The 25,343-nt window shown below is 45.2% G+C and overlaps 1 protein-coding gene across 1 annotated transcript in view; it reads left to right on the forward strand.

Annotated features, from left to right (window-relative positions):
* LOC147615956 (uncharacterized) overlaps window positions 1–25,106 on the forward strand; it is a 56,923-nt gene extending 31,817 nt beyond the window's left edge. The window contains exons 4-5 of the mRNA XM_086778588.1: window positions 24,393–24,521; window positions 24,626–25,106. Coding sequence (XP_086634714.1) covers window positions 24,393–24,521; window positions 24,626–24,853 — 357 coding nt within the window. The 3' untranslated portion in view covers window positions 24,854–25,106. The remainder of the gene's footprint in view (window positions 1–24,392; window positions 24,522–24,625) is intronic.
* The last annotated feature ends 237 nt before the right edge of the window (window positions 25,107–25,343 follow it).

Consider the following 25,343-nt stretch of genomic DNA (forward strand, 5'->3'; position numbering starts at 1 on the left):
CTCAGAAGCTACTGGGCATACGGGGTAGGCGGAGTCTACTCCAAAAGTAGCCTTCCACTGATTAATGGGAAGGCCACCATGTAAGAATAACCAAAAGAAGTGGGAGATCTGGCACCTCCTGTATGAGTGCCAAGGTGTGTGCCAAAATCTCTTGAATTAATGGGGTGATTTCATAGCTCTCCCAGTGCAACCCGAGAGTAGGAGTCCTCTAATGTGCCCTAGGAGGAGCCTGGCATTACGGACAGTGTAGGTGAAAAAGGCCGACTCTTCAATCCACTCCCACTCACCAGGATCCCAATGAAGATATCTAATAGAACATTGACATACAACCATAAGCACCAAGACCCACGGGTCACAATATTAGGCAGAGGGTCAACATTCCACTGCTTTCTTGAGCAGCTAACTACTCTCACTGGATGAAGGGTAGTGCCAGGAATAATCTCCTATGTGTTACATTTCAACAATCTCTCTCCTGGCTGGATAGAATAAAACACACGATCTCCCTCCTCATCCTGATCTAGCAAGGCTAACACCTGTAATGACACTCGTGGCTTGGAGAAAACACCCAGCCACCTAGGATTATGTTGATCGTGAAATGTGCGAGTAATCCACTCATGAGGTGTAGCTGCATCAATTTGATTGATCCATCTCTGACTCCCTCTGAGCTGCTGGATAGATGCAAGTCTTCGATCCATAGGGAGACTTTTGAAAGTTTTCCAAGCAATAACTATCGATGCACATCTCTCCTAGCCAAGCCACTGCATATATCCAGATGCACCCAAAGATCATCCAACCTCATCTCTAATGACGTCATTCCACATAATGGGCTGTCTATCAGCCTCATCCTCTGATCTACGAAGCCTCTGTCTCCAAAAAGGTCTCATGCTACTCCAAGCTATGATAATGGTAGCTATAAATGGAGGTGGTGGCCTATGTTCTACCTCGGAGAGGAAGGTGGCCTGCACTCTGCCTTGGTGAAGATGAATCGTAAACTCAGCATCCAATTTCCACCACCATGAGGTGTGTAGTTGTAAATGTGAAACATAAGAAATCCTTCCAAGGCTCGGTGCTTGGAAGGAACGTTTTGACCGCTAGCTTGCAAAGCTGCATTGTATATCCGAATCTACAATATTCAGCCCCCCCTGCCTGTCTGGGGCGTATAACAGTCTCCCAAGCCGCTTTGTGTTTTTGCGTACTTGATTTTTGTACGAGATCATGTTGAGGAAAATAATGTACATGTAAACACTCTTAGTAATGATAGGCTGAAATTTTTGCAAGAGCACAATGATTGTTTTGCTGATGAGTTACCAAATGAGTTGCCACCTGTATGACTGGAAGATCATCGCATTGATCTCGTGCTGGGTAGCTCACCACCTAATAGGCCAGCCTATCGTGTAAGTGCATCCCAAAATTAGTGTTCCATTGGGTCTGGTACTTTGTGTACTTGCCTGGAGCACGTCTATTTTGGTATAGTCTCATGAACGGGGATTGTCCATACCAATGTTGCATTGCATAGCATCTTTATGTGCTTGCTTGTAATTGAAATTGCATGCTGTTTTCATGCTTGCTTTACCAATGTGTAGTTCCGGGTAAGGGGACACCCGCTCGCGAACCGTGCGTGTGAAACTGTCTACTGACATGGTTATGTGGCATGTGATAGGTGGTAAGTATTGGTCATAAACGTAGCCTTAGGAGTTAGCACTAATTTATAAGTGAGTGTGTACACACTTCATTAAGTTTTGGGCGACCAAAACTCACTTATAAATTATGACCAGCTCGGTGTTCAAACACACTGATGTCCCGAGGTGGACATAACCCGATGTCCACCGCTCAGACCTTATCCCCTTTGTACAAAGGGAGTAACTAGCCATGTGTCCACTCTAGCTTGCTCCACAAAGCACCTGCTTGCCACCTACATTGGACAACTCACCACCTCATTCCTCCTCTCTCTAGAGATTGGCGCCTCCTTCATGAGGGCTGTTGGGTTGCATTTTTTGCACTTTCTCCTTCCCAACTCCATTTCCAAGCTTGCTAAGGTGTTTCTCAAGCTTCCAAGAGTGTTTCCGGATGTTGATCACTCTCCTACACACTCCCAATGACTGAAATTTTGCAAAACAGCTGTCTTTATTGCTGTAATTTCTGGTCTTTTTTATTGAAAATCCTAATTACAGCCCTCCTTTCTCAAGTTGAACCTTAGGGGAAGCTTTTCCAAGGTTCCCTTCATCCTCTTGAAGACTTTTGTCGCGAAGCAATGCGACAAATTGAAGATCTCATCACTCCAAGGACTTCCATCGTCGTGAAGACTTTCGCTGTCATCGACTCTACTTGCAATTGGTAAGCTTTTATGCTTAAATATGGAACCGGATTACAAGATCACATACCCTGTGTAGTGTTCTCTTGTCCTACGTACTCTCTTGCAGATTGTTGCTACCATGTGTTGGTGGAACAATAGAGAGCAGGTGGTAGGGAACATGGGCACTTGAGAGGGTAGTGTGGATTGCAAGTCTACATCGATAACCACTTGTTTGCAATACTGTATTCATATGCATTGGTATGGAAATCTGGTCAGAAATGCCCATGACACTATGTACTTGATTCTCCCAAGATCAATATACTTTATTTGAGGGAGGGGTCGGCCGTTCCGGCTCATTGTGCGTCTCTTGTCAATTCAACAAATTACTTCTTGTAATTGAGCAAGTGTCCATCAAATCTTAGTGTATTTAAGTGTATTGATTAGCATTGTGTTCACCCAAGTTACAGGGTCGGCCCATTCCGGCCTCTATGCGGTGTCACATGTGCAAGCTCCATTTTCAGCATTCGTGGATGTTTTGTCCAGCTTTTATGTTTTATTCACAGTGATGATGGATATGTGTTAAGGCTATGGCCATGTTTAAATGTTTTAATATGCATTGATGGTACCAACAAATGTGTCAAAGGCCCTAGTCTCCCGGGCAGCGAGTTACACACACTCTCTCTCTCTGCCTCTTTTTTCTCAGAATCCACCAGGTTCCTTCATGCAACCCCAATAAAAAGCACTTACCAGATTTGCAAATCAAACATGAAAATGGTGACCGAGAGATACGTGGGCAAGACATTTTAGTAGATATGCAAACCCTGTAAAGTTTCTTGCTTCCGTGATCAGATAGGCTTTGATACCAAAAGCTCCCATAACATCACTTGATACACAAGCTAAACACAGAAGGTTAGAACACAAAGAAGGGTGCAGGAAAACTCACCTCCCAACCGTAGATTCCATAAGGAATCTCCTCCGAGCCAAGGGCTAAGGTTCCACTCCCATTGGCCAAGCCAATTAGCCCTGACGTCCATGGTTATTGGCTATTTATGACTAATCGGTTATTTATAGTAGCAACAATCACTATATAACTGACTTATGGGTTATTGTGTTCATATATCGTCTCACCTGACAATTGGTATGTGCCTAGACTATGAAAGAATGAGTACTGTGTTGTGATACCCACAAAGAAATGCTGCAAGATTTGTACAACATTGTGTATGGACAGCAAGCATAAAGGAGAAAAGAAGATCATTGTTGAATATCACCAGACTGCAAGATTTGTACAACACTGTGTATGGACAGCAAGCATAAAGAAGAAAAGAAGATCACTGTTGAATATCACCAGAAAAGGTAGTACATCAAGTGGAGCAGCATGAGGGAGGTCCCATAGATGCTACCTATCACTGCGGAAGCTGAAAAGACGGATAAAAATGAGGCTAAACCTAGCCACCTTTATATAGGTGGGAGGACTTGTGGGAAATGGTTGTTAGGGTTAGGGTTTTGGAAGGCACATCAACAGGAGGCGTGAGAGAGAGAGAGAGAGAGAGAGGAACACGTTTGCGCATATGATGATAATGATAAAAAGGAGTAAAATAGCCACATATAAAAGATGTGACCTAAAGTATGTTCACATGGTCCGGCCATAAACTGTGCCAGGTGGACCAAATCACTTATAAACCCCTATAAGTGAAACTAAGCTAAATTGGGGGAAAAAACCTCCACTAACTGAAGTAAAAAGTGCCCCAGTAACCTACTGATGATTACTAGCACTCCCTTGGGTGCATACACAGCATAAAACCCAACAAACCCCCGTGGAGTGATATGTGATCACTGTACATCATCCACCAAAAGGAAACAAATTCAAAGCAGTGCGGAATGCTTCGAATTTCGGACGTGGTAGTGCCTTGGTGAAGATGTCTGCCACATTCTGATCTGTAGGGCAGTAAATCGGACTGATATCACCTGGCTGGAGTCTCTCCCGAACAAAGTGATAGTGAATCTCAATGTGTTTCGTGCGAGCATGAAACACAGGATTCCTGGCCACGGCAATGGCACTCTGACTATCAGTATAGATAGGTGTAGGCTCCTCCACTGAAATATCCATATCAGCAATAAGACGACGCAGCCATACGAACTCAACGGTAGTAGTGTACTCTGTCTCACAAGACGAAGTGGCCATTGTGGTCTGTTTCTTGCTTAGCCAAGAAATACATGAAGAGCCAAGAAAGAAACAATTTCCACTAGTGGAATGTCTGGTATCAAAGTCACCAGCCCAATCTGAATCGCTGTAAGCATATAGCTACATGTCACCCCCCTCAGGATAAAGCAATCCAAGAGACAAGGTACCCTACAAATACCGAAATACACGCTTCACAGCTTGCCAATGTGACAATCGCGGGCCGTGCATGAATCTGCTCAACTGAGATACGGCATACTGAATATCTGGCCGTGTAGTACACAAGTAAATAAGGCACCCAACAGCCTGAGCATATATAGTGGCATCAAATAAAATACTGTCATCTTGTAGTGACAGTTTCATCCCAGGCTCCATAGGAGTGCTGATAGGTTTGCAATCCTGAAATTTGAACTTCTCCAGAAGTTTAGCAACATACCGAGATTGCAACAACCCCATGCCTCTGTTATCCTGCACAAACTGTATGCCCAAATAGTAGTGTACGAGCCCCAAATCAGACATGGCAAATGTCTGTTGCAGTATCTCTTTAAAAGCTTCAATTTCGTCATCATTTGATCCCATGAGCAAAAGATCATCTACATAAAGATTGATGACCAGCAGATCTTTCTCTTCTTTCTTTACATACAAAGTGGCTTCTGATGGACTGTTCACAAAGCCTTGAGTGAGCAGAAAAGCATCTATCTTTGCATACCAAGCTCGTGGAGCTTGTTTCAAACCCTACAAGGCCTTTTTCAGCCTGCGTACTTTCCCTTCATGACCATGTTCTGCAAAACCTATGGGCTGATGTACATAAACTTCCTCCTCGAGGTCCCCATGTAGGAAAGCAGTCTTGATGTCCAACTGATGAACAACCCAACCACGATGTGCAGCCAATGCAATGACACTCCTAAGTGTCGACATACGGGGTGTAGGAGCAAATGTCTCCTCATAATCAATGCCCTTCTTCTGTGCATAGCCCTTTGCAACTAGACGGGCTTTGTACCTGTCAATGGATCCATCTACATGTCTTTTCAACTTATAGACCCACTTAGTACCAATGGCTTTCTTGCCTTTGGGCAGATCAACCAAATCCCATGTTTGATTCTTTTTAATAGAATCAAGTTCATCCTGCATGGCTTTGTTCCAATGCACATTGTCTCGTGCATCCACAAATGAATCAGGCTCATCATCATCCTGTAAACTAGCTGCAATAACCATATTTATATCCATGATGTGTGCATGCTCATTGGTCCGTGTCTCCCTACGAGTACGGCCAGCAAGAGGAGCCTCTAGATGGCTGTCCTGTAATGTCCTTAAATACCATCTAGGTATATGTCTGACCTGTGGAGCTTGTTGCCCCATATTTGGCTCAACTTCTGGCTCAATCTCCTGCTGAATTTCTGCACCATCTTCATGATTAGCTGGCTGCCCTGCACCCTCATGGGTTGGATCACCAACTGTGGAATGAAACTCCATAGGTAGTAGGCCTTCAAACACATCATTTTCAGCCTGATTTGCATCATAACTAGCCATGGATAATTCTGATTTTTCATCAAAAATCACATCCCAACGAGTGAATATCTTCTTGGACAGTGGGTCATATAACCGGTAGCCCTTGCTCTCACGGCTATACCCAACAAAAATACATTTTGTGGCTTTATCATCCAACTTCCTCCTTAACTCTTTGGGTATGTGTGCATATGCAAGACACCCAAAAGTACGAAAGTGTGATACCGAAGGCTTGCGGCCATGCCAAGCCTCAAAAGGAGTAATGGAAACCAATGCCTTTGTGGGACATCGATTCAATATGACAAGCACACATAACAGCTTCCACCCAAAAGACATGTGGTAGCTTCTTTGCCTTTAACATACATCCGGCCATCTCCATGAGTGACCGATTCTTCCTTACTGCAATCCCATTTTGCTGTGGAGTATAGGGAGTAGTATACTGATGCTTGATACCTCTACTCTCAAGAAAGGAATTCAACATGTGTGACACATATTCCCCCCCTCGGTCAGAACGGAGGGTCTTAACCTTGCATCCTGACTCTGTTTCAGCAAGTGCTACAAAGGCCAAAAATGCATCGGTGATTTCCGTGTCAACGGATAGACCCAGCATATACAAGAGAAGTCGTCAATAAATGTAGCAAAATAGAAGCAACCTCCTAATGACTTCGTCTGCATGGGACCACAAAGATCACTGTGTATAAGCTGCAACTTTGCAGTTGCTCGTAGAGCCTAATCACGTGGAAAGGAAAACCGATGCATTTTTCCCAAAATACATCCTTCACATATGTGATCTGGAGGCTTCTCCATAAGAGGTAGGTCTGTCAACATATTATGTCGCTGCATAAGCATAAGACTACCAAAATTTACATGCCCCATGCGAGCATGCCATAACTCCGCATCAACCATATCTGGAGTAAGAGTGAATGCATGGTAAGCAGACTGATCCACTGGCTGAAATGCATCCAACTAATAGAGTCCATGACATAATGTACCAGTAAGCATCAAGGTCAAAGCATTAGCTTTGTCTCTGACCATGCATTTGTCATCATCAAAGTTGACCTGCATACCACACTGTGCTAAAGAAGAAATGGACAACAGATTCTTCTTTATCCCTGGTACATATAAGGCATCTGTAAGGCGAAGAATAAAGCCATCAATGGCTGTGAGCTGAATCTCCCTAATGCCACGAACTGGATATGAAGCATTATTGGCACACTGAACGGTCTTGCCAACAGGGGCAAGGCATACATTACAAAACAAATCCCTGCGAGATGTGATATGCTTTGAGGCACCACTATCAAAATACCAAGTACATGCATGCTCAGTCACACTGAGTGCCTGTGAAGACCAAGAGGCATCATAACTGCATGTGTAGAAACAGTAATCCTTGTCTTCAACAAAGGAAGCAGTCTCCGGAGGAGCTTTAGAGGTATCTTTTATAGACAACCCAGACTCCTTCTCCTTCTCTTTGGCAATCCTCTTCCTACACTCTGTGATGTAGTGACCTGGCTTCTCACAGTAATGGCATTTGCCCTTCTTCTTGGGCTGTCCATCACCTTTCTTGGTATCCTGAGATGAACCACCATCACTTGAATTCTGATTTGAACTCTTTGGCTGAATCTTGCCTTTCCCTTTTTGACCTGTCACAAATGCTTGTTCAGCACTTGTGTTCATGTTCATATTCTTCTTGATCTTCCTGTAACAAGAGAGCAACAAGTTCCTGATACTTTAGGGGCTCAATAGCATTTCTCATGCTAAGGTTCAAAGAGGTATGAAAAGCCAAGTATGATCTTGGCAAAGAGTTTAAGATGGTGGATACAAGCTGTGTCTCAGGAATAATCTCATCCACATTGATGAGTTGCTCTCTCAAATCCTGCAGCTTGTTCAAGTGGCTAGACATATCATCTCCTTCATGCATCTTCTGGTTTTCCAGCTCTCTTTTCAAAAATGAGATCCGTGCCTCATTACGAGCAGCTCCAAAGTCACCCATGCATTCCGTGAAGAGCCAGCTGAACGAATATGAGGTATAATAGACCTCTGTACTGACAATGCAATAAGTGATAAGGCTTGTGCATCTTTGGCATCCCATGTCTTCTGGGCATTTGTTCTTTGAACAGGCTGTGGCTGAACCGGTGCTTGTGCCTGTTGTCCTCTTCCACGAGCACCCCCTTGAGGAGGAGTCTCTGGAGCCAATGGACCTGGACGTGGTTCATCACCACTAACAAAATCCCAAAGACCTTTTGCCACGAGCACATTTCTCAGCATGAAACTCCACAAGGAGTAATTCATGCCATCTAGCTTGTCTTTCTTAGACAAGTACGTGAACGCATCACTCTGCTGTTGATTTACCATTATGCCAGTGCACAATGTTGTACCTGTGTATCAAAAAACCCAAAAACAACAACCCTGAAAGCAACTGTACTCCACTGAGTACAACTGACCCAAATATGCTTGCACTCTCAATCCTCTGAATGTGCAAAGCAATGCACCACTGACTGAGTAGAGCAACAAAAGTGGCTCACACAGTGCCAAAATGCCCAAAAAATGCCCAAAATTTCTGCACCCAAAGCCTTGCAAAAGCCTGTGGAGGTTTCTTTGCAAGAAAACCTCTTCTAAGTGCTGGTTTGTTGGCTGAAGGGCTGGCCGATTGGACACTAAATGCTCTACACGACTTGTTCATGATAAATAAATGGTATTAAATACTGAAAATTATGGAAAAAATGCCAGATAAATACTAATAAATACTAGATGTTATTTGAAGGCTTCTGCAATGATCTATATGCAATGGATGAATGATATGCAATATGCAGAGTGCTTTCTAATGCAAACCCTAAGGTTTCTACTGACTCTACATGCATGAATGCATCTCTTCAAGTGGGTTGTAATATGCAGCGGAAGTTTTTGTATGGGAAGATCCTGTCACACAAATGCTCACACCGTCTTCTGTATCCTGAGTTTCGTGAGTTTAGCAATCCACTTTAATACTTCAAACTTTAAAGAGATGAGAGAGAGATATATGAGAACTGTACACCAGATTGGGTCCCGAATTACCCACTGAAGGGCCCCCTATCCCGATAACGAGATAGTATTTGCTTTATTACTTTAGAGTGGCTGAACTGTACATGGCTGTAGAAACACCTCAATGAACTGATCTTGAGCCTATGCACTCTTCCCAAGGGCATGAGGAAGGGCTGCACACCTGAGGCTGAGAAAGGATTGTGGTGGACTGCTCTAAGCTATGTAAATATGCTGAAAATGCTTATGAATGATATGTTACCTTCACTAGATACTGTAGCATGTATGGATGATGCACAGAGGGCGGAGGCACTGCTGTAGGGCTGAATACACAAGGTAAACTGCTGTAGAACTGCAAACGCAGGACTGAATTGACCTGAATACCTGCTGGTGGTGATCTATGCTCAAACGCAGAGGGTACCTACTGAACTGGGGCCTGAAAGAGTGCTGTATGCAAGCGCCTGTAGGATGAAAGGACAGAACTGCTGGGTTAGCGTACAAATGGCTGCGCCTATGGTCTGAAGGGACTGCTGTGTGGCACTGTTGAATCTGCTGCGTTGGAGTACAAGGGATGCTATACTGTTGCGTTGGATTGCTAGGGCTGACTGAAGCAGAAACGCAGGTTCTCAAGGGACTGGAGAAGCAAACGCAGAAGCTCCAAGGTGTTGGATGAGTCTATGGCTGCAGGCATGGATGCTCCTAAGGCTGAGGATGAGAGGCACCTGGCTTTTGAAGACTGAATGAATGTCTAAGCCCTATGCAAGCCTATTTATACTAACTAGGGGCCGGTCAAGTTGGCCGGTCATTTATTTAATAAAGTTTATGTTTATAAATGACATTAAATGCGAAATAAATACCATAAAATATGGAAAAAATACCAGATAAATCCTAGTAAATTCCCTAAGGCTTCTGGGATGTTCTAAATGATGCACAAGCATATGAATGCATATTATGCAGGATGCAGAGTGCTTTTTGATGCAAACCCTAAGGCTTCTACTGACTCTACATGCATGAATGACTCTCTCCAAGTGGGTTAAGGGACCTGACTGATTGACTGACCCGCTAAGGCTGAGGAATGACCTACGTAGCTCGTGCCTAACTTATCCTGGAACGAGGATATACAATGGGGTCACGGCGTACGACAAATATCTTCCTACTGGGTTCTAATAATGTGCAAATGTTGCACAGTGCATGTGACATGGGTTAAGGGACTTGGACTGATTGGCTGACTGTCTAAGGCTGAGGAATGACCTACGTAGCTCGTGCCTGACTCATCTTGGATCGAGGATTACAATGGGATCACAGCGTACGACAAATATCATCCTAAAGGGTACTAATAATGTACAATGTTGCATTGATGATGATGAGCCATCTTGTCATCATGCACTACAGTGCAGAGTGCATGTGACATTCCTTCCTGCTTAGCTTGGCGCGGCAGGTTTATGGCTTCCAAGTAGTCCGCCAACAACTGGGGGTACTTTCAATCTGAAAGAACTCCTTGTCTAGCCAAACGGCTTCGTGGGTACCTCGATCTCGGAACTTCGTATAGAACTGACGTATCCGTCGATCAGAACCATGCTTCCAACGATGAAGAAGGATTTGCTTAGGCTCGATGACTTCTGCTTCGTGTACCACGTCTGGCTGCTGTTTATCTGAAACATCAAACACTTCTGGTCCAACATATGGTTTTAGCCAAGAAACATGGAAAACATCATACATTGTCCAACTGTTAGGCAACTTCAGCTTCATGGAGACATCACTTATCTTTTTAACTATTGGGAAAGGTCCAAAACTACGGAAAGAAAGCTTGGGACAACGTTTGCTCACTTGTTTCAATCTCTGTTTCATGATGTGCAGATAGACCCAATCCCCTTCCTTGAAGTGAACATCTCGTCTAGACTTATTTGCCTGTTTGCTATAAGCTTCTTGTGCTTTGGTCAATGATTTCCTTAAAGGGGAACCTGCTAGGAGGTTCTGATCTAGGGACCAAATTGATATGATGGTGCTTAGGACGTGATGGAGGGAGACTGGGCGGAAGATTGTCCCTAAGCATAATGTCCGGATGTCTGGAAAGGAGGTCTGCTAACTGTGGGACTGAAGATGAGATAGGTGCTACCGATGAGGTAGAGGCTATCTGAGCACGAACATAAAGTAGTGCCTCTTCCGCTCCCTTGCGGATAGCTCGTCGGACCTAGAGGTGCGAAATCAATGGGATGCCAAGAATGCTTCTATCCCCATGAATCATGACGGGCTCGGGAAAACCTTTACAGATAGTAAAAGTGTCTTGTCCCCAATCGGGAATAGGCTCATATTGACGAAACCATTGGATCCCTAAGATCATGTCACACCCCAAAAGAGGTGAGACAATGAAATCTCATTGGAATGAGGCCTTTTAAACTTCAAAGCAAACTGCTGTGCCTTTTGAGATATGTGGGTGTGGAGACCAGGTGTGAACTCGTCCACATCCAAATGATATGGCACTAATGTGCAGCTCATCTTGTTAGCCAACTGGGAGGAGATGGCGTCCTTAGAACTGTCCATGTCAAACAGGACTACAAACTGCCGGCCCTTGGCAGAGCCATAAGCTTGGATGAGGCTTTTCTCTGCAGCATCGCTCTCACCCTCCTACTTAGCATTAAATACCACGGTTGGCATAGGATGCATAGAAGGTAAAAGCTGAATTGCATTTGTGGTAGTAGGCGGGGCTGGAGGAGCTGGAGATGTTGTGGCAACTGTGGCAGAAGGAGCTTTGGTGGCTTGCTCTGCTTGCCATTTGTGGCAATCCTTCTTACCATGCTCTATGGTATGACAGAAAAAGCATCTGTTTACTGAATAGTATTTCCTTTGCTACTCTGGAGGAAGATAACATCGAATGATGCTTGCTTTAATCTTTTCCTTGGGGGTTTTCTTAGGCTTGGAGTCTTTATTCTTCTTACTCCCTGAACTAGGGCTATTACTGCCGTCCTTCTTAGCATCTTTAGAAGATGCATTACCTTTCCATGGTTGTGCAGCAGATCGCTGCTGCTGGGGTTTGGTACTCGACTGTGATGACTGCTTGGGCTTGCCTCCGTTCATCTTCATTTCTTCATTTTGAGCAAGAGTCAAAGCCCAGTCATATGTATTGGGTTTAAAGTTGTGAACTGTGAACTGGATGTTGGGATCTAATCCACGAATGAATTGATCCATCTTGGCCTGCTCAGATATCCCTAACTTTTGTGCTAAAGTTTTAACCTTTCTGGAAAACTGAAGCACTGGTGACCCGTTCTGTTTGAGTCCATAAAACTCATATGCTAGGCCAGTCATATATTGGGGCGAGAGAAATGTGGTCTTTAGGTCATGAACAAATGTATCCTAGCTAAAAGCTATGACACTTGTGGTTTGGTTTGTATGAAGACTAGACCAATGCTGCCACCAAGTGACTGCTTCACCCGTAAGGTGGGGAGCCACTACGTGGACTCTGTCTTGAGGATCTGTAATCCTACCTAATGGAAAATGAGCAGTAAATTGATGAATGAACTGATTAACTGCAAATGATCACACTTACCATCATACTTACTAAAATTTGGTTCGAATGATGGTAGTCGATGTCGTGGGCTGGTGGCACCTAAGGTTGGGAAAACTGAAGAGGTGTGCTGATATCTAAGATACACGGCCTCCTTCCCCCTTTGGGGCTCGAGTAACATATGTTCTTGATCGAGCTCTCGTTGGTGCTCCCGAGCGGTGAGTTTAGCTTGACACCGATCTTCTTCGATTCTACGTTGGGCTTCCTCATAGTCCCGTCTATCTGCTTTTTCTTGTTGCTTTCTTGCTTCAGCTTTTGCTTTTTCCTCTCTCCGTCGAAACTCGTCTTCTCTTCTTTGTTGTTCCATCTCAAAGAAGAGGGAGATGTAGTCGGGGGTTGTTGGAGGCGGAGGAGGACGTGCTGCTGTTGCCTCCAAGAGTTGGAGACGCTCCATGAGAAGTTGGTTCTGAGCTCTAGGGAGCTATGGTGTCTGCGGTAGTCGGAAGAGCAATGTCTCCTTCGGGGGAGACTTCTTCCAGCTGATGGGTACTCTCCTCTGTAGACATGATGCTGAAGTCGGTGGTCGTACTGGAACACAATCTGACCATCCAAGGATGCCCTCACGCTAGGATGTGGTGTGTGGACAAGCTGAATCTGATACCAATGTAACACGCAGCGGAAGTATTCATAATTAAGGATCTTGTCACACAAATTCTCACACCACCTTCTGTATCCTAAGTTTCGCGAGTTAAGCAATCCACTTTTATGACTTCAATCTTTAAGAGATTTGAGAGAGAGAGAGAGAGAGATAGAAACTGTACACCGTATGTGTCACCATTTCGTCCATCTCCATTTCTTGAGCCGCTTCTATGGGATTGTCACTCCATAGAGCGGCCAGATTTGTACCATGTTCACATGTGGCCAGGCCAGTGACCCATGTGAAAGGGTCAGTCATTTGGTGTCACATGGACGGAAACCAGTTTTGTGCCACCCGTGTGTGACCAGTATTGTGCCATATGGACGGGAGCCTGTTTGCTGCCACCTGTGTATGACCAAGATTGCGTCTTATCCATGGGATTGTCACTCCATGGTAGGACTGTGATATTTGTGCGGACTTTGTCTGTGGGATTGTCACTCCATGGTAGGACTGTGATATTTGTGCGGACTTTGTCTATGGGATTGTCACTCCATAGGAAGGCTCGTGCCAGGACTTATGTTTTGCCTATGGGACTGTCACTTCATAGGAAAACCAGGACTTCACATTTCTGTCGCGCCAGTTTTGTGCTCGACAAGAAATTCTTGTATAAGTTTCATGAAAGGGAGATTTTGTCCATTACATGTGCACATGCATTTATGTTTGCATGCATCAAGGTGGTTCCAAACGTAGTGAACGATACGTACAGTACGTTTGGAAAACGTGTTGAAAAGATTCCAAACGTAGTGAACATTGCCCCCCCGATATATATATATATATATATATATATATATATATATATATATATATATATATATACTTATAAACTTTTGAAATATGAAGTTTGAAGATTCATCAATGAACATTAAAGCACTTACTAATACTATACAACCTTTAATTTCAATTTTGCACAACTTACAACTTAGTAACTTACAAGTCACAAGTGACAATGGCAAATGCAAATATCAATAATCAAATAAAATAATTAAACAATGAACATAATTGAAAGTGAGATGGATCATGGATAAATGATAAATCTGAAATCATAAGATTGTAGACATATGTTAACAATAATACATGAATGATGATTCCTAGAGGCTAGTCACAAAAAAAAAAACTAGTAACTATAAACTATAGTAGCATCTAGCTACTCATCTAAACCACATCTCCATCCGTGTTGCCATCCGAGTCATAGTTAGGCTCTCTGACCACCGACATTGCAGGAATGGTGTCACTCGTATCTATGGGCCCCTCATCTAAGGGATCATCATCATCATGTGCAAGAGGCTTGTGTTGCTGAGCTATCTGAGCACGGCCTCATCCTCGACCTCTCCCACCACGACGGCAAAGCCCCAAGGCTTTTGGCCTTGGGGCATGTGTACATCATGTAGTTGGTGTGTCCATGCCATCTACATCTACATCTATGAGGTGAGCTGCTTGTGCACACAAATAAACGTCTTCAAAACAGAGTCACATGGGGACGGGGGACGGGGGATGGGGACGGGGAAGTGCCGTCCCGGGGACGGGGTCGGGAACGGCAAAAAAAAACCTCTTTTTTAAAAGCAATTTAGGAGTTGTATGCATGACATACATATAGAGACACACTTTGAACAAAATTTTACACTGAATATACAAAAAAACAAGAGTCATTTTGAGCAAAATGCGCTAATAAAACATCGATGGCACATTGATTATGTGACTGATAGTCTGATAGATACAAAGAGATAAGTACATGCCTCATGGGCAGTGAGGGTTACAAAAAAGAGTGGGTACAAAATAGAGATACTAGATAGATCATAGATGATAGATCACAATAGATCATGGCCATTGGCAGTGGGCACAAAAAAGGTGAGATGGCTCAAGGCTCAAGAGTCAAGCCTCAAGCTCTTGAAGTGCTAGCCTCGTGGGAGGCTTGGAAGTCGAAGTCGTCGATGCCATTTGAAGCCTCCTCCTCCCCCTCAGGTTGTAGCTCCTCCTCTACCTCCTCAAGGTGCTCCTGAGCTGCAGGATCCTGCTGTGCCATCTCCCATTCGGTGAAGGAATCCTCCTTCCCCGTTGCTGTCGCACATAGCATGCGCAAGTTAGCGCTCACAAAAACCAAATCACTTGCCCTTTGCACTTCAAGGCGGTTCCTCTTCTTAGAGGCAATGTGACTGTAAACGCTCCAAAGTTGCTCCAAGCAACTAGAGCTCACAGCCTGGCTAAGGATGCGAATAGCCAAGCGCTGCAACTCCGACCCATCTGATCCGTAATCCTCCCACCAAAGAGGAGACCCAATCTTGAGGCGGTCAAGCTGTGCATCTAAACATCCAAAAGATCCCTGCCACGTCCTGTACTGAGATAGCTGGTCTCTGATCTTCCGCCTGATGGTAGGGTCGGGCTCTAAGCGCTCCAAAATGATCCGCCATCCCCTGCTTACTTCCTTGTCGGCCTCTTGCTTTCTGCCCTGGAACTTTGGATCAACCACAAAGGCAGCCGCATGAAGAGGGGAGTAGTAGGAGTTCCACCTGGACTCACATAGTGAATGGATCTCCTCAAACTCGGCCCTGTCTGGCACAAGCTGCTGGAGTGACTCGATCATGCGATCCATGGCCTCATAGACCTTGCTGATACATGGTTCACGGCCGTCAATGACTCGTAGAAGGTGAACAATAGGCTTGACCAAGGCGTCGAGTGTCTTCACCTTCTCCCACCAAGCGGCATCGTCGGCGCGATCTCGGCACGTTCTCCCTGTTGCCGATTTTGACTGCGGCATGGCAGAAAATTCATCACTAAGGAAAAGCCCTCTTACGGCTCCGCCACATGTAGACAAGCGGCCTAGCATGAGGAAGTTGTATGCAAACCTTGTCTCAGAATACTTGAGGAGGGAAAGAGTGCTCCTTTTAGAGAACTCATGTCGCAGCCTTTGGTGGTTGAGGACAAAGGATACAAGCTGGTTAGCCTCCTCAATGGTGGGTGCAATCCATGGCAAGGCACCTATGTCTTTGAGGAGGTTGTTGAGACAATGGGCCATGCAAAAAGAAACTGTGATGGATGGATACATTGACTCAATAATGGTCCCGGCTGCTCTATTTGACGCCTCTCTATCCGCCACCATGCCGACCACAAGCTCCGGCCCAATGACCTCGATCGTGAACGCCCATTCCGCGGCAAGCACATCCACGGCCTTCCCAGTGCCACTCGCATCATGTGACTCGATGAAGTACACTTTGCCCCTTGAGTAGGCCACCACTCCATGGATGGAGCGCTTGCGCGCGTCACTCCATCCGTCTACAATGAGAGAGACTCCGTTAGTCTCCCACGTTGCCTTTGTATCCGTCGCCGCGTGCTCAACGGCCAACTTCTCCCTATCAAGCAAAGTGGTGCGAATCTTTTCCGATGAAGGTGGCACATAAGAGGGGCCATATGCCCCGATCTTTGTGGCCATCTCACGGAAGTAAGGAGACCTATTTCAAGTAAGGAAAACCATGTAGCATGTTAGTTTTTTTTGGCAATATGACAAATGCTTTGAAGCATGAGACATTTAAAAAAAAAAGAGTGAAGAGAATTGAGTCTCGACTCTCACCGTGCCGCTTGAAACGCAATGTGGTCGTGGTAGAAGAACCTAGCCACCGACCTATCCACCTCATCCTTCAATTTTGGGTTCCAATTCTCGTTAAGAGTGGATTGACGGCGGATGGGAATGGAGGCACCCGATGTGGATGTAGTGGACTTGAATGGTTGAGAGCTTGAAGCAAGATTTGGGTTCCTCTCCACCTCCATTCGCGTCGGTTGCTCTCGTGCTCTCACCACATCATGAGGATCAACGGCAACATGTCGCCCTCTCTTTGCCGCCTCGGCCGCCTCATAAACCTTGAGCTTCTCAAGAAGCTCCGCTCGCTTCTCAGGAGTAATGCGTGCGCAAAATTGCACTTGATGACCGGCCTCGTGCAAAAAGTGAGCTCGCACTTTGTTGGCGCCGCCACTTCTCTTGTAGGAACAAAGCTTGCAATTCCATGCCCTGGAACCACCGCCCACTCCACGACTAGTGTAGTGGACCTCATCCCACCATGACCATGTGTGCACCGTCGGCCTCCTTCGTGAAGAGCCCGCAACGGAAGATGTGGCGGCGGCGCCTTCACCTTGAGATGCCATGAATGATGATAGTGTGAGAGAGAGGGAAGAAGGGTGCAATAGAGAGTTGCAAGTTGCCACTTGACTCTTGAGGCTTGCAAGTCTCAAGAGGGATGGATCATGGAACTTGGAGAGAGAGAGAGAGAGAGAGAGAGAGAGAGAGAGAGAGAGAGAAATGAAATGATATATTAACGTCTTCAAAAGGCCAAAATGACCTATGAGACCAAAAAGGTTACAACAATTGGTGGATCTGATACAATGTCTGTGTAAGAAAAGCTAAAAACAACTACCTGAAACTGAAATAACTATGAGGAAAAGTACGGTACTAGGAGCTCCTAATGGATAACATCTGGGAGGAAAACTCTAGCAACAAAGGTAAGCATCATACACATCACTATCCAAAGAAGTCTCTCATCGGTCGATGGCGGATATCCTCAATGTCCTCCAACTCTGACTGGACGTCTCCCATGCCGTGCTAGTATGGTCCTGATCCTCTGTTGTAGTCTCCGCCGGTGTCGAGATGGGCCTCTCATCTTGGGGCGCTTGGACCGTCCCAGCTCTATAGCCCGATCAATCAGTGTACCTCTAGTGCGGCTATACTCTGGGGCTAGAGAGAGATGGCTTGGAAGTTGGCACAATGTAGATAGTATAGAGAGAGAGAGAGGGCTAACTTGCCACTTGGGCCTTGAGGCTTGGACAATGAAACTTGGAACTTTGGAAGCTTGAGGCTTGAGCAATGAGGCTTGAAGCTTCAAACTTGAGTGTGGATTAAAGTCCTAAAGTGTGCCTTCTTTTATAGCTGGAAATCTGCCCGTTTCTGCCCGTTTTCTGCTTGTTTCTGGCCGTTGGAGGCGTCCCCTCACCGCGTCCCCTGCCCGTCCCGCGTTTCGGGAACGCGTCCCCGAGACGACTTCATGCGTCCCCAGTCTGCATCGCGTCCCCTGCGCCCCCCCCCCCCCCCCCCCCCCCCCCCCGGGTCCCCGGCCGTCCCCGTCCTCGCGTCCCCGTGTGACTCTGCTTCAAAAGACCATAAGCCAAAGCCCCAAGGCTTTGGGCCTTGGGGCATGTGTACATCATGTAGTTGGTGTGTCCATGCCATCTACATCTACATCTATGAGGTGAGCTGCTTGTGTGTGTGTGTGTGTGTGTGTGTGTGTGTAGCTTACATCAAAACTACATTAGGCTCTCCTTTGGAGTCTAATGTCTTGTATATTGACTTTATGAAAATATAACAATTACTGGTTTTACTAAAAAAAAAAGTGTGTGTGTGTAGCTTCACGGCATGGGCTCATCACGAGAGAGAGAGAGAGAGAGAGAGAGAAGAAAGAAAAAAAGAAAGTTGTATTAACGTCTTCAAAAGGCCAAAATGACCTATGAGACCAAAAGGTTACATCATATCCATGAGGTACATCATCTTGGGTACAAAACAGTAATAAAGAAAGATAACAAAAATCTAGAACTATAAAATCTGATCTAAGTACATGAGCAGAGAGCTCTCATATCACCCTAATACATCCCTCATGGGCCGGTGTGACAAGGTGCTTAAGGTGGTAAAACTGAGTTGGCGCGAGAAGGTTCTGCGATGATGGGAGATGATGGCCCGGTTCCTCCTATGGTGGCGTGGCCGTGGGCGAGGGCTATGGGGTCTGGGGCGTCGAGCTCTGCATAACTTAGTGGCTCTGTCGAGTGTCACACCTCTCGGCTGAGCTCCTGCAATAGCTTGTGGTCTGGGTATGATGGGTGGATCGGCCCTCAGAATACTGGTATGGAAGAAGTCCGTGAGAGCTCTTTGTTCTCGTCCTCAAGCAAGTACAGCTGATCTGGATCTCACTAAGGACTCCTGTGTCTATGGAGCTCTAGAAGAAAAAGTCCAAGGCATCTCTGATCCGGGAAGCCCATGATCCTGGAAAGTGGCCGAACCTAGCTCGGAAGAGGCAATGGAACCTCCCCCGAATCTCATAGTATACTGGGCATCGGCATATGTAATGATCCTCTGTCTCGGGCTCTCTATGATAGAGCTGGCATATCTTGTCCTCTGGTGCGGCCGCCCTAGGCCCATATGTGGCAATCTCCACTCTCAGCTGGTGGGACCTTTGTGCGGGTCTGGTCGATCGCACATCTCACCCCAAAGGATAGGTGTGTGTCCATGTAGCGTGGGCGGATGATGAACCCATCCTCTGTTAGGCATAGTAGGTGATCTCTATAGAAGGCCATCTTCGTCCCCAGTGGACGACTAGGTGAACTCCATGTCCTTTGAGTACCCAGTCTGACAATGTCCTTCCTGATAACCTTGTTTCGCTATGTGCTGCTGAGAGCAAATGACGGGGCCTTTACCTCTATGCTGTGCTGGAACGGGGGGAGTGCCTCCATTCGCATATCGTGCATGCCAAACCAAGTGCCTACTTATGCACACCAGCACTCTGTATCTCCCTCAAGTGTGAACTGTCTCGAGGACTCCAGGGCTAGCCGGGGGTATCTATCAAGTGGAATTTCCCATAGCCTGTGCCAGTACGTCACTGTCTGGAATAGAGGCTCCGTCACTATCGGTGTAGCCCCCGTCTCTGCCCGCACAATCTCGTGTGGCACTGATGGCTTACTCCTAGTCATGCGTGAGATCATCGCCACTAGGGGTCTCTCCATCGGCTTCCACCCATCATAGACCTCCTCTGTATGTCTCTGCCGACTTTCTCCTCTGTCTCCTCCTGTGGTATAAGCTAGGACCCCATATGGCGGCACCATACAGTAGTGCAAGTGTAACTAGAGTATCAAATAGCCAAAGCTTTGTCCTCGGCTCTTGAAATTGTATCTGTGAACATTGCCTCTCTAGCGAGCCAAGGGCTGCATATTACCTCATCAGTCTAGCTTTGGCCGCCTGCCGCATCTAGAACTGAGGTCCAGCAAAAGTGATCCCAAGGTATACATATGAGGTAACATACTCCATAGGCTCTCCACTGTATGTAAACTGTACTGCAGATCTACTTATCCATTGTGAGGAGGTGTTAAAGATCATGACCTTGGTCTTTCCAAGGTTCATAGTGAGGTCTCGGTCCTCGCAAAAGGCCCAATGAGAGAGAGAGAGAGAGAGAGAGAGTAAGAATCTACTAAAGACCCAATGGGCCTAGGAGGTTAGAGTGATACAATAACGTCCATGGCATATCTCATCATGGAACGGAAAATAAAATAGAACAAACCAAAAAACTCTCATAGGAGTGATACAAAACTGTCCATGGAAATCGCATCATGGAATACAACGAACATGATGGCGATGGAGCATGTCTTGTATCTAGAGTTGATGAGGGGATTTTGGTTGACCCCCGGGGGGCCCCGCCGGGGGGGTGGGGGGGGGCACGTTGGAATGCTGAAGCCTAGTCTGAGGTAACTTCTCTCGGGCAAGGTGGGTCCACGAGATCCATTGTATGGATGTCCTCGTCCTCCTAGGTCCGGAAGAAGCTGGTGATGGTTGGTTGTTGAGGGAGGGGTCGAGTGGCTGGGATCGAAGCTCTTCCACCAAGAAGTGTCTCTGTGTTTGTAGAGCTGAAGGAGGAAGAGCCCTAGGCAGCGGTGGTCTGGGAAATCAATGACCTTGGAAAGTGGACCAAATCCCTCATGGAATAGACAGGGAAACCTCTCGCAGATCTCATAGTATACTGGGCAACAACATATGTAATGCTCCTTTGTCTCAACCTTTGTGGAATAATTTGAGTCTTTGTATGAGCTCCTCAGAAGACACAACATTCTCCAGAGATCACTTCCTCATACCCCTCTCCCATAGTAGACTTCCACACATCAACTCCCATACAAATGAGTCACAATCCCGATATACAGCCCAATAATTAGTTCATACTACTAAAAGAATTGTGTCCGACCGGTCTCTTATCACTAGCTTGGTTATGTCCAAGCACGGGACATAACATTCTCCCCCTCCCCCTGCTAATGAGAGTAAGGTTAGGAGACAAAATCTGGATACTGGCATTTGAGTGAAGCAACATTCTCCCAAGTGTTGTCTTTGTTGGCAGGATCCCTGCATCTAATCAACCACTCAAGAACTAACCTAATTCTAAGGGTGCGTTCCCTACGATCCAAAAGAGCTGGCCAACCAGCTCCTCTAAGCATATATACAAGCATGAGCCAATCATTGGCATGATTCATTCAGCATAATTCATCATTTACAGCATTGAAGAAGTAGAAGCATGTAGAAGAAGGCTAGATGTCACCCTTACAATAGCCTAGCAGATGGACAGCATTTCAGTCACCTTTTTGCACTATATAATACAATAAAACCTGACACCAACTCTCTCTCTCTTCTTCTCTTGTCACCCACGTGTTTTTGTTAGAAACCCTAACCATGTACATGGAATCTTGTATCAAGAATCTTGAAGATAAATATAACTTGGACATGTTGTTTGACTTAGCACGGCAGGCTTCATGATTAGACATGAGTTCTTATTCTGGAGGAACACATGAATGGACGTGCTTCCATCCCTAAGTGGGGAAGTATGATTGGACATGCTTCCATCCTGAGAGGGGAAGTATGATTGGCCATGGACATACTTCTATCCCTAAGTGGGTAAGTGTGATGAGACATGCTTTATAAAGCATGATGGATTATGCACTCTTACCTTTATGGGGGAGAGTATAGATGGATACAAAGTGTATTGAACGGATGGTATTCACCTTAGGCACATACACATTAAGTTGCTTGATGAACTTGCATCGAATACTGTTTTGGGAATGTGTGAACACGCAGGCATTCATCCTTAAGCATCAAATGTCTGCATGTTACTGGTTGTTGATCTAGTTTCTCGTATTTTGCAGGAGGTTAAGTATTCTTATCACCTAAATTTCAACAAATTTTAAAGATATACTAACTTTTAGGATTGAAATCTGATTTAAGGGATTTCCCTTCATCTTTTGGGAAAACGGAGGTCGGAATTAGAATCAGAACGGTCGAAAACTCCAAAGCAAAAAAAAAAGATGACATGGCACCGAATCTGCTTGCCCGTGCCAGCTTAGCAACTTTTCCATCAGCTAAACATGCAAACTCGTTTTAGAAGTTTAGTTATCAGCATCTCTTTCTATTTCTTGAAGGGGGAAAGTTACTTGTGAAAAACCATGGCTTTCTATTTAAAAAGAGAAAAGTAGACTATCTCTTTCTATTTTGAGGAGAGAACTATTAAAAAAGTTTCTCATGCACACTCATTCTTTCTATTTTCAAAAAGGAGATGCACTTTTAGAAACCATCTCTTTCTATTTTCAAGAGGGAGATGCACTTTTAGACTATCTCTTTCTATTTTTGAAGAGGGGAAAGAACTTCACTATAAAAAGAGGCTAGCTACCCTCATTATACACATGTGAGAGGAGAGGCAAGAACTTCATAATCATTTTGTGAGAGAGAAACAACACTTACAGCTTGAGAGCAAGAAGACAAGGAGGCTAAAGCTACTCTATCAAGTGTGGAGGTTCTTTTGCAAAAGAGAAGACCATCACTTCGTGGTGGAGGGGTTGCCCAAGTGTATGCGGGAAAGTGTTTCAAAGCCCTTGGAGAAAAGCTAGCTGAATTCTTCTTCGAAGGACTATACTCTTGTGTGCATCTAAAACACAAGAAGACAGCCGCTTGTGTAACCCATTGGAAGGCGATTGGGGTGGCACACAGACGGGTGAGTTTCTCCAACTCTTGTGCGTGTATGGTAAGCCGTGACGTACAAATTAAGAGATTCCAAAACGTTTGTTTTCAATCTTGTTTGATGGTGATACCATACTGAATTTAATCAGCCAATATACTTTGTAAAAAAAATTCTGGAGGAATAATCTATATTCTTGTGAAGGGGCCCGGCTATTGTTGGTCTATGCTGTGTCGGCTTTCTCTCTTCATTTCTTCTCTCTCTCTCCAGTGATTGCTGAAAATTCTGAGTGGTTTGCTTCAAAATTCAGCAGTGATTAAAGTTGGCTAAGTGTGATTAGCAACGAATAGTTTGTTATGCAACTGCGACGAATTTCATCTCTCCTCTGTCTTAATAATGTTTAATCAGCATCTTGTTCTTAATCAAGCTTAGGGCTGTGGATCAGTACAGCAAGGCTTCCATGCATGCAGCAGAGGCAGACTAGTTGGTACAGCCGTCTGGGTTGGAGTAGTATGATATGTGTCCTCCTGGGTGGGTTTTCAGATCTAGGTATCACTCAGGGGCATCGACGGGTGCTGGCTTCCTATGTCTGGAAGAAGCTGGTGATAGCCAGCTATGTGCAGATTTAGGTATCACTCAGGGACACCGACGGGTGCTGGCTTTCCAATGCGTTGTCTTCTGGTTCCCTTGCCCAACACTTTCATGCTCAGAATGCTCAATGCCTGTCGCTTGCATCCTCAGAATCAGCATTGCCTGTCAATATCAAACCCAGCCCAACCATGATGGTCCTGAATGGCCGAGGGTCAGTCAGGTTTCCCGAAAAGGGATCCTGGCTGCCGCCAGTGACCGGTCACCCTTAGCTCCTTCCACTGGCCATTCCTTACTTCATCATTCATTGCGCCTATCTTGCCTAGAGTAGGGCACACATTATGCTCTTAAATGCTTTTGGGTCAACCTAGCACGCTCTAGCTTTGATGACCTGGAACCCTCTAGCTTTCATGGGTGCCAGGTTGACCCAAATGAATAGCTGCGAGCAGTTCTAGGGCTTGTTTGCATTGCCCTTCCGAACAAGCCACAATTTTTATATTGTAAGTGATTGTATTAGGATAGCATCCCTTCTGTATTATCTGCACTAAACTGGAAAGGGCAATGCCATATTCACCAACCTAGAGTAAACGGAGAGTGAGTACTGAAATTATATGCCACTGGGGTACAGTTGAACCATGGATGCTCCGGTGGGTCAAAACGCTGTAGGTGGTTGTGTCAGGCAGGCATCCTCGGACCTCTAGTCATCATTTCTTTTAGCATTTATAGGCTTCATCTATATTGCCCTTCTTAGCGAGCCAATTGATATGCCTTCAATTTTTGATCTTTAAGGATATTTTTTCTTAGTGGCTACAGCCAATTCTAGTTTTAATCTTTGAGGACCTTTTTTGTAGTAATTACAATCAATTCTGGACTTGGCCCAGGCTGTCGAAGAATTATTCACCGCACTTGATAGGTGTGAAGAAAAACTGGGGACTCAGAGGTACATGTGCGGAAATGTTTTGACTGAGTCAGACATAAGGCTTTTTGTCACATTGATCAGATTCGATGAGGTAATATTTCACTGCAGACATGCTAGCAAATCATCCCTCAACTCTCTGGTGGTGTTCTTTGTACAGTTCCTTTGCATGATGTTTAATAATTGTTGCCTAAGCAGGTGTATACAGTTCATTTCAAATGCAACAAGAAACTCATCAGAGAGTATCCAAACTTGTTCAACTATACCAAGGATATCTACCAGATTCCCGGACTCTCTGATACTGTGAACATGCATCACATAAAGAAATGTTACTATGGTATGCCTTCCATCAACCCCTCTGGTATCATTCCAGTTGGATCCGACATTGACTACAGTGCACCTCATGATCGCAATAGGTTTAAGTGACAGTAGGGTCTTTGTAATCTAGACAGCCATGCAACCATAACTGTGCAGACAACATGCAGTCTGCAGGACATTTGGACAATGTTTTGTTTTTTCCCTATGTGAGCACTGAGAGGGTACTGACATAAATTGCCATTTAAGTAGATTTGAACTCAGATTCTTCACTTTGGGAGGTATGAGCGTTGTTACATTTGGGCTATAGTCCAAGAGGCATTTGTTTGATACGCAAAGTTTTGTTAAAAGTTTTAACTTTTCTCTTCTGATCTCAGTTTTTTGTTTATCGAAGTGCTCCTAGAGAGTTTTTCTAGTGATGAAGAGACAACGGCTATGGGTACCTTGATGATCAAGATTACCGGTGTTTCAATCAAATGCCACTCTCCAAGGTCCCACTGAAATACGTTAGAGTTGTCCTTGCCACAATAGATTGACGAGTAGTTGATGTGCCTCTTAAACCCAAGGCACAGACAACCTGAACTAGAGCATGTGGCATTAT

This window comes from Cibotium barometz, chromosome 39 (assembly GCF_041138505.1).
Source record: "Cibotium barometz isolate CiBa-2024 chromosome 39, ASM4113850v1, whole genome shotgun sequence".
NCBI lineage: Eukaryota > Viridiplantae > Streptophyta > Polypodiopsida > Cyatheales > Cibotiaceae > Cibotium > Cibotium barometz.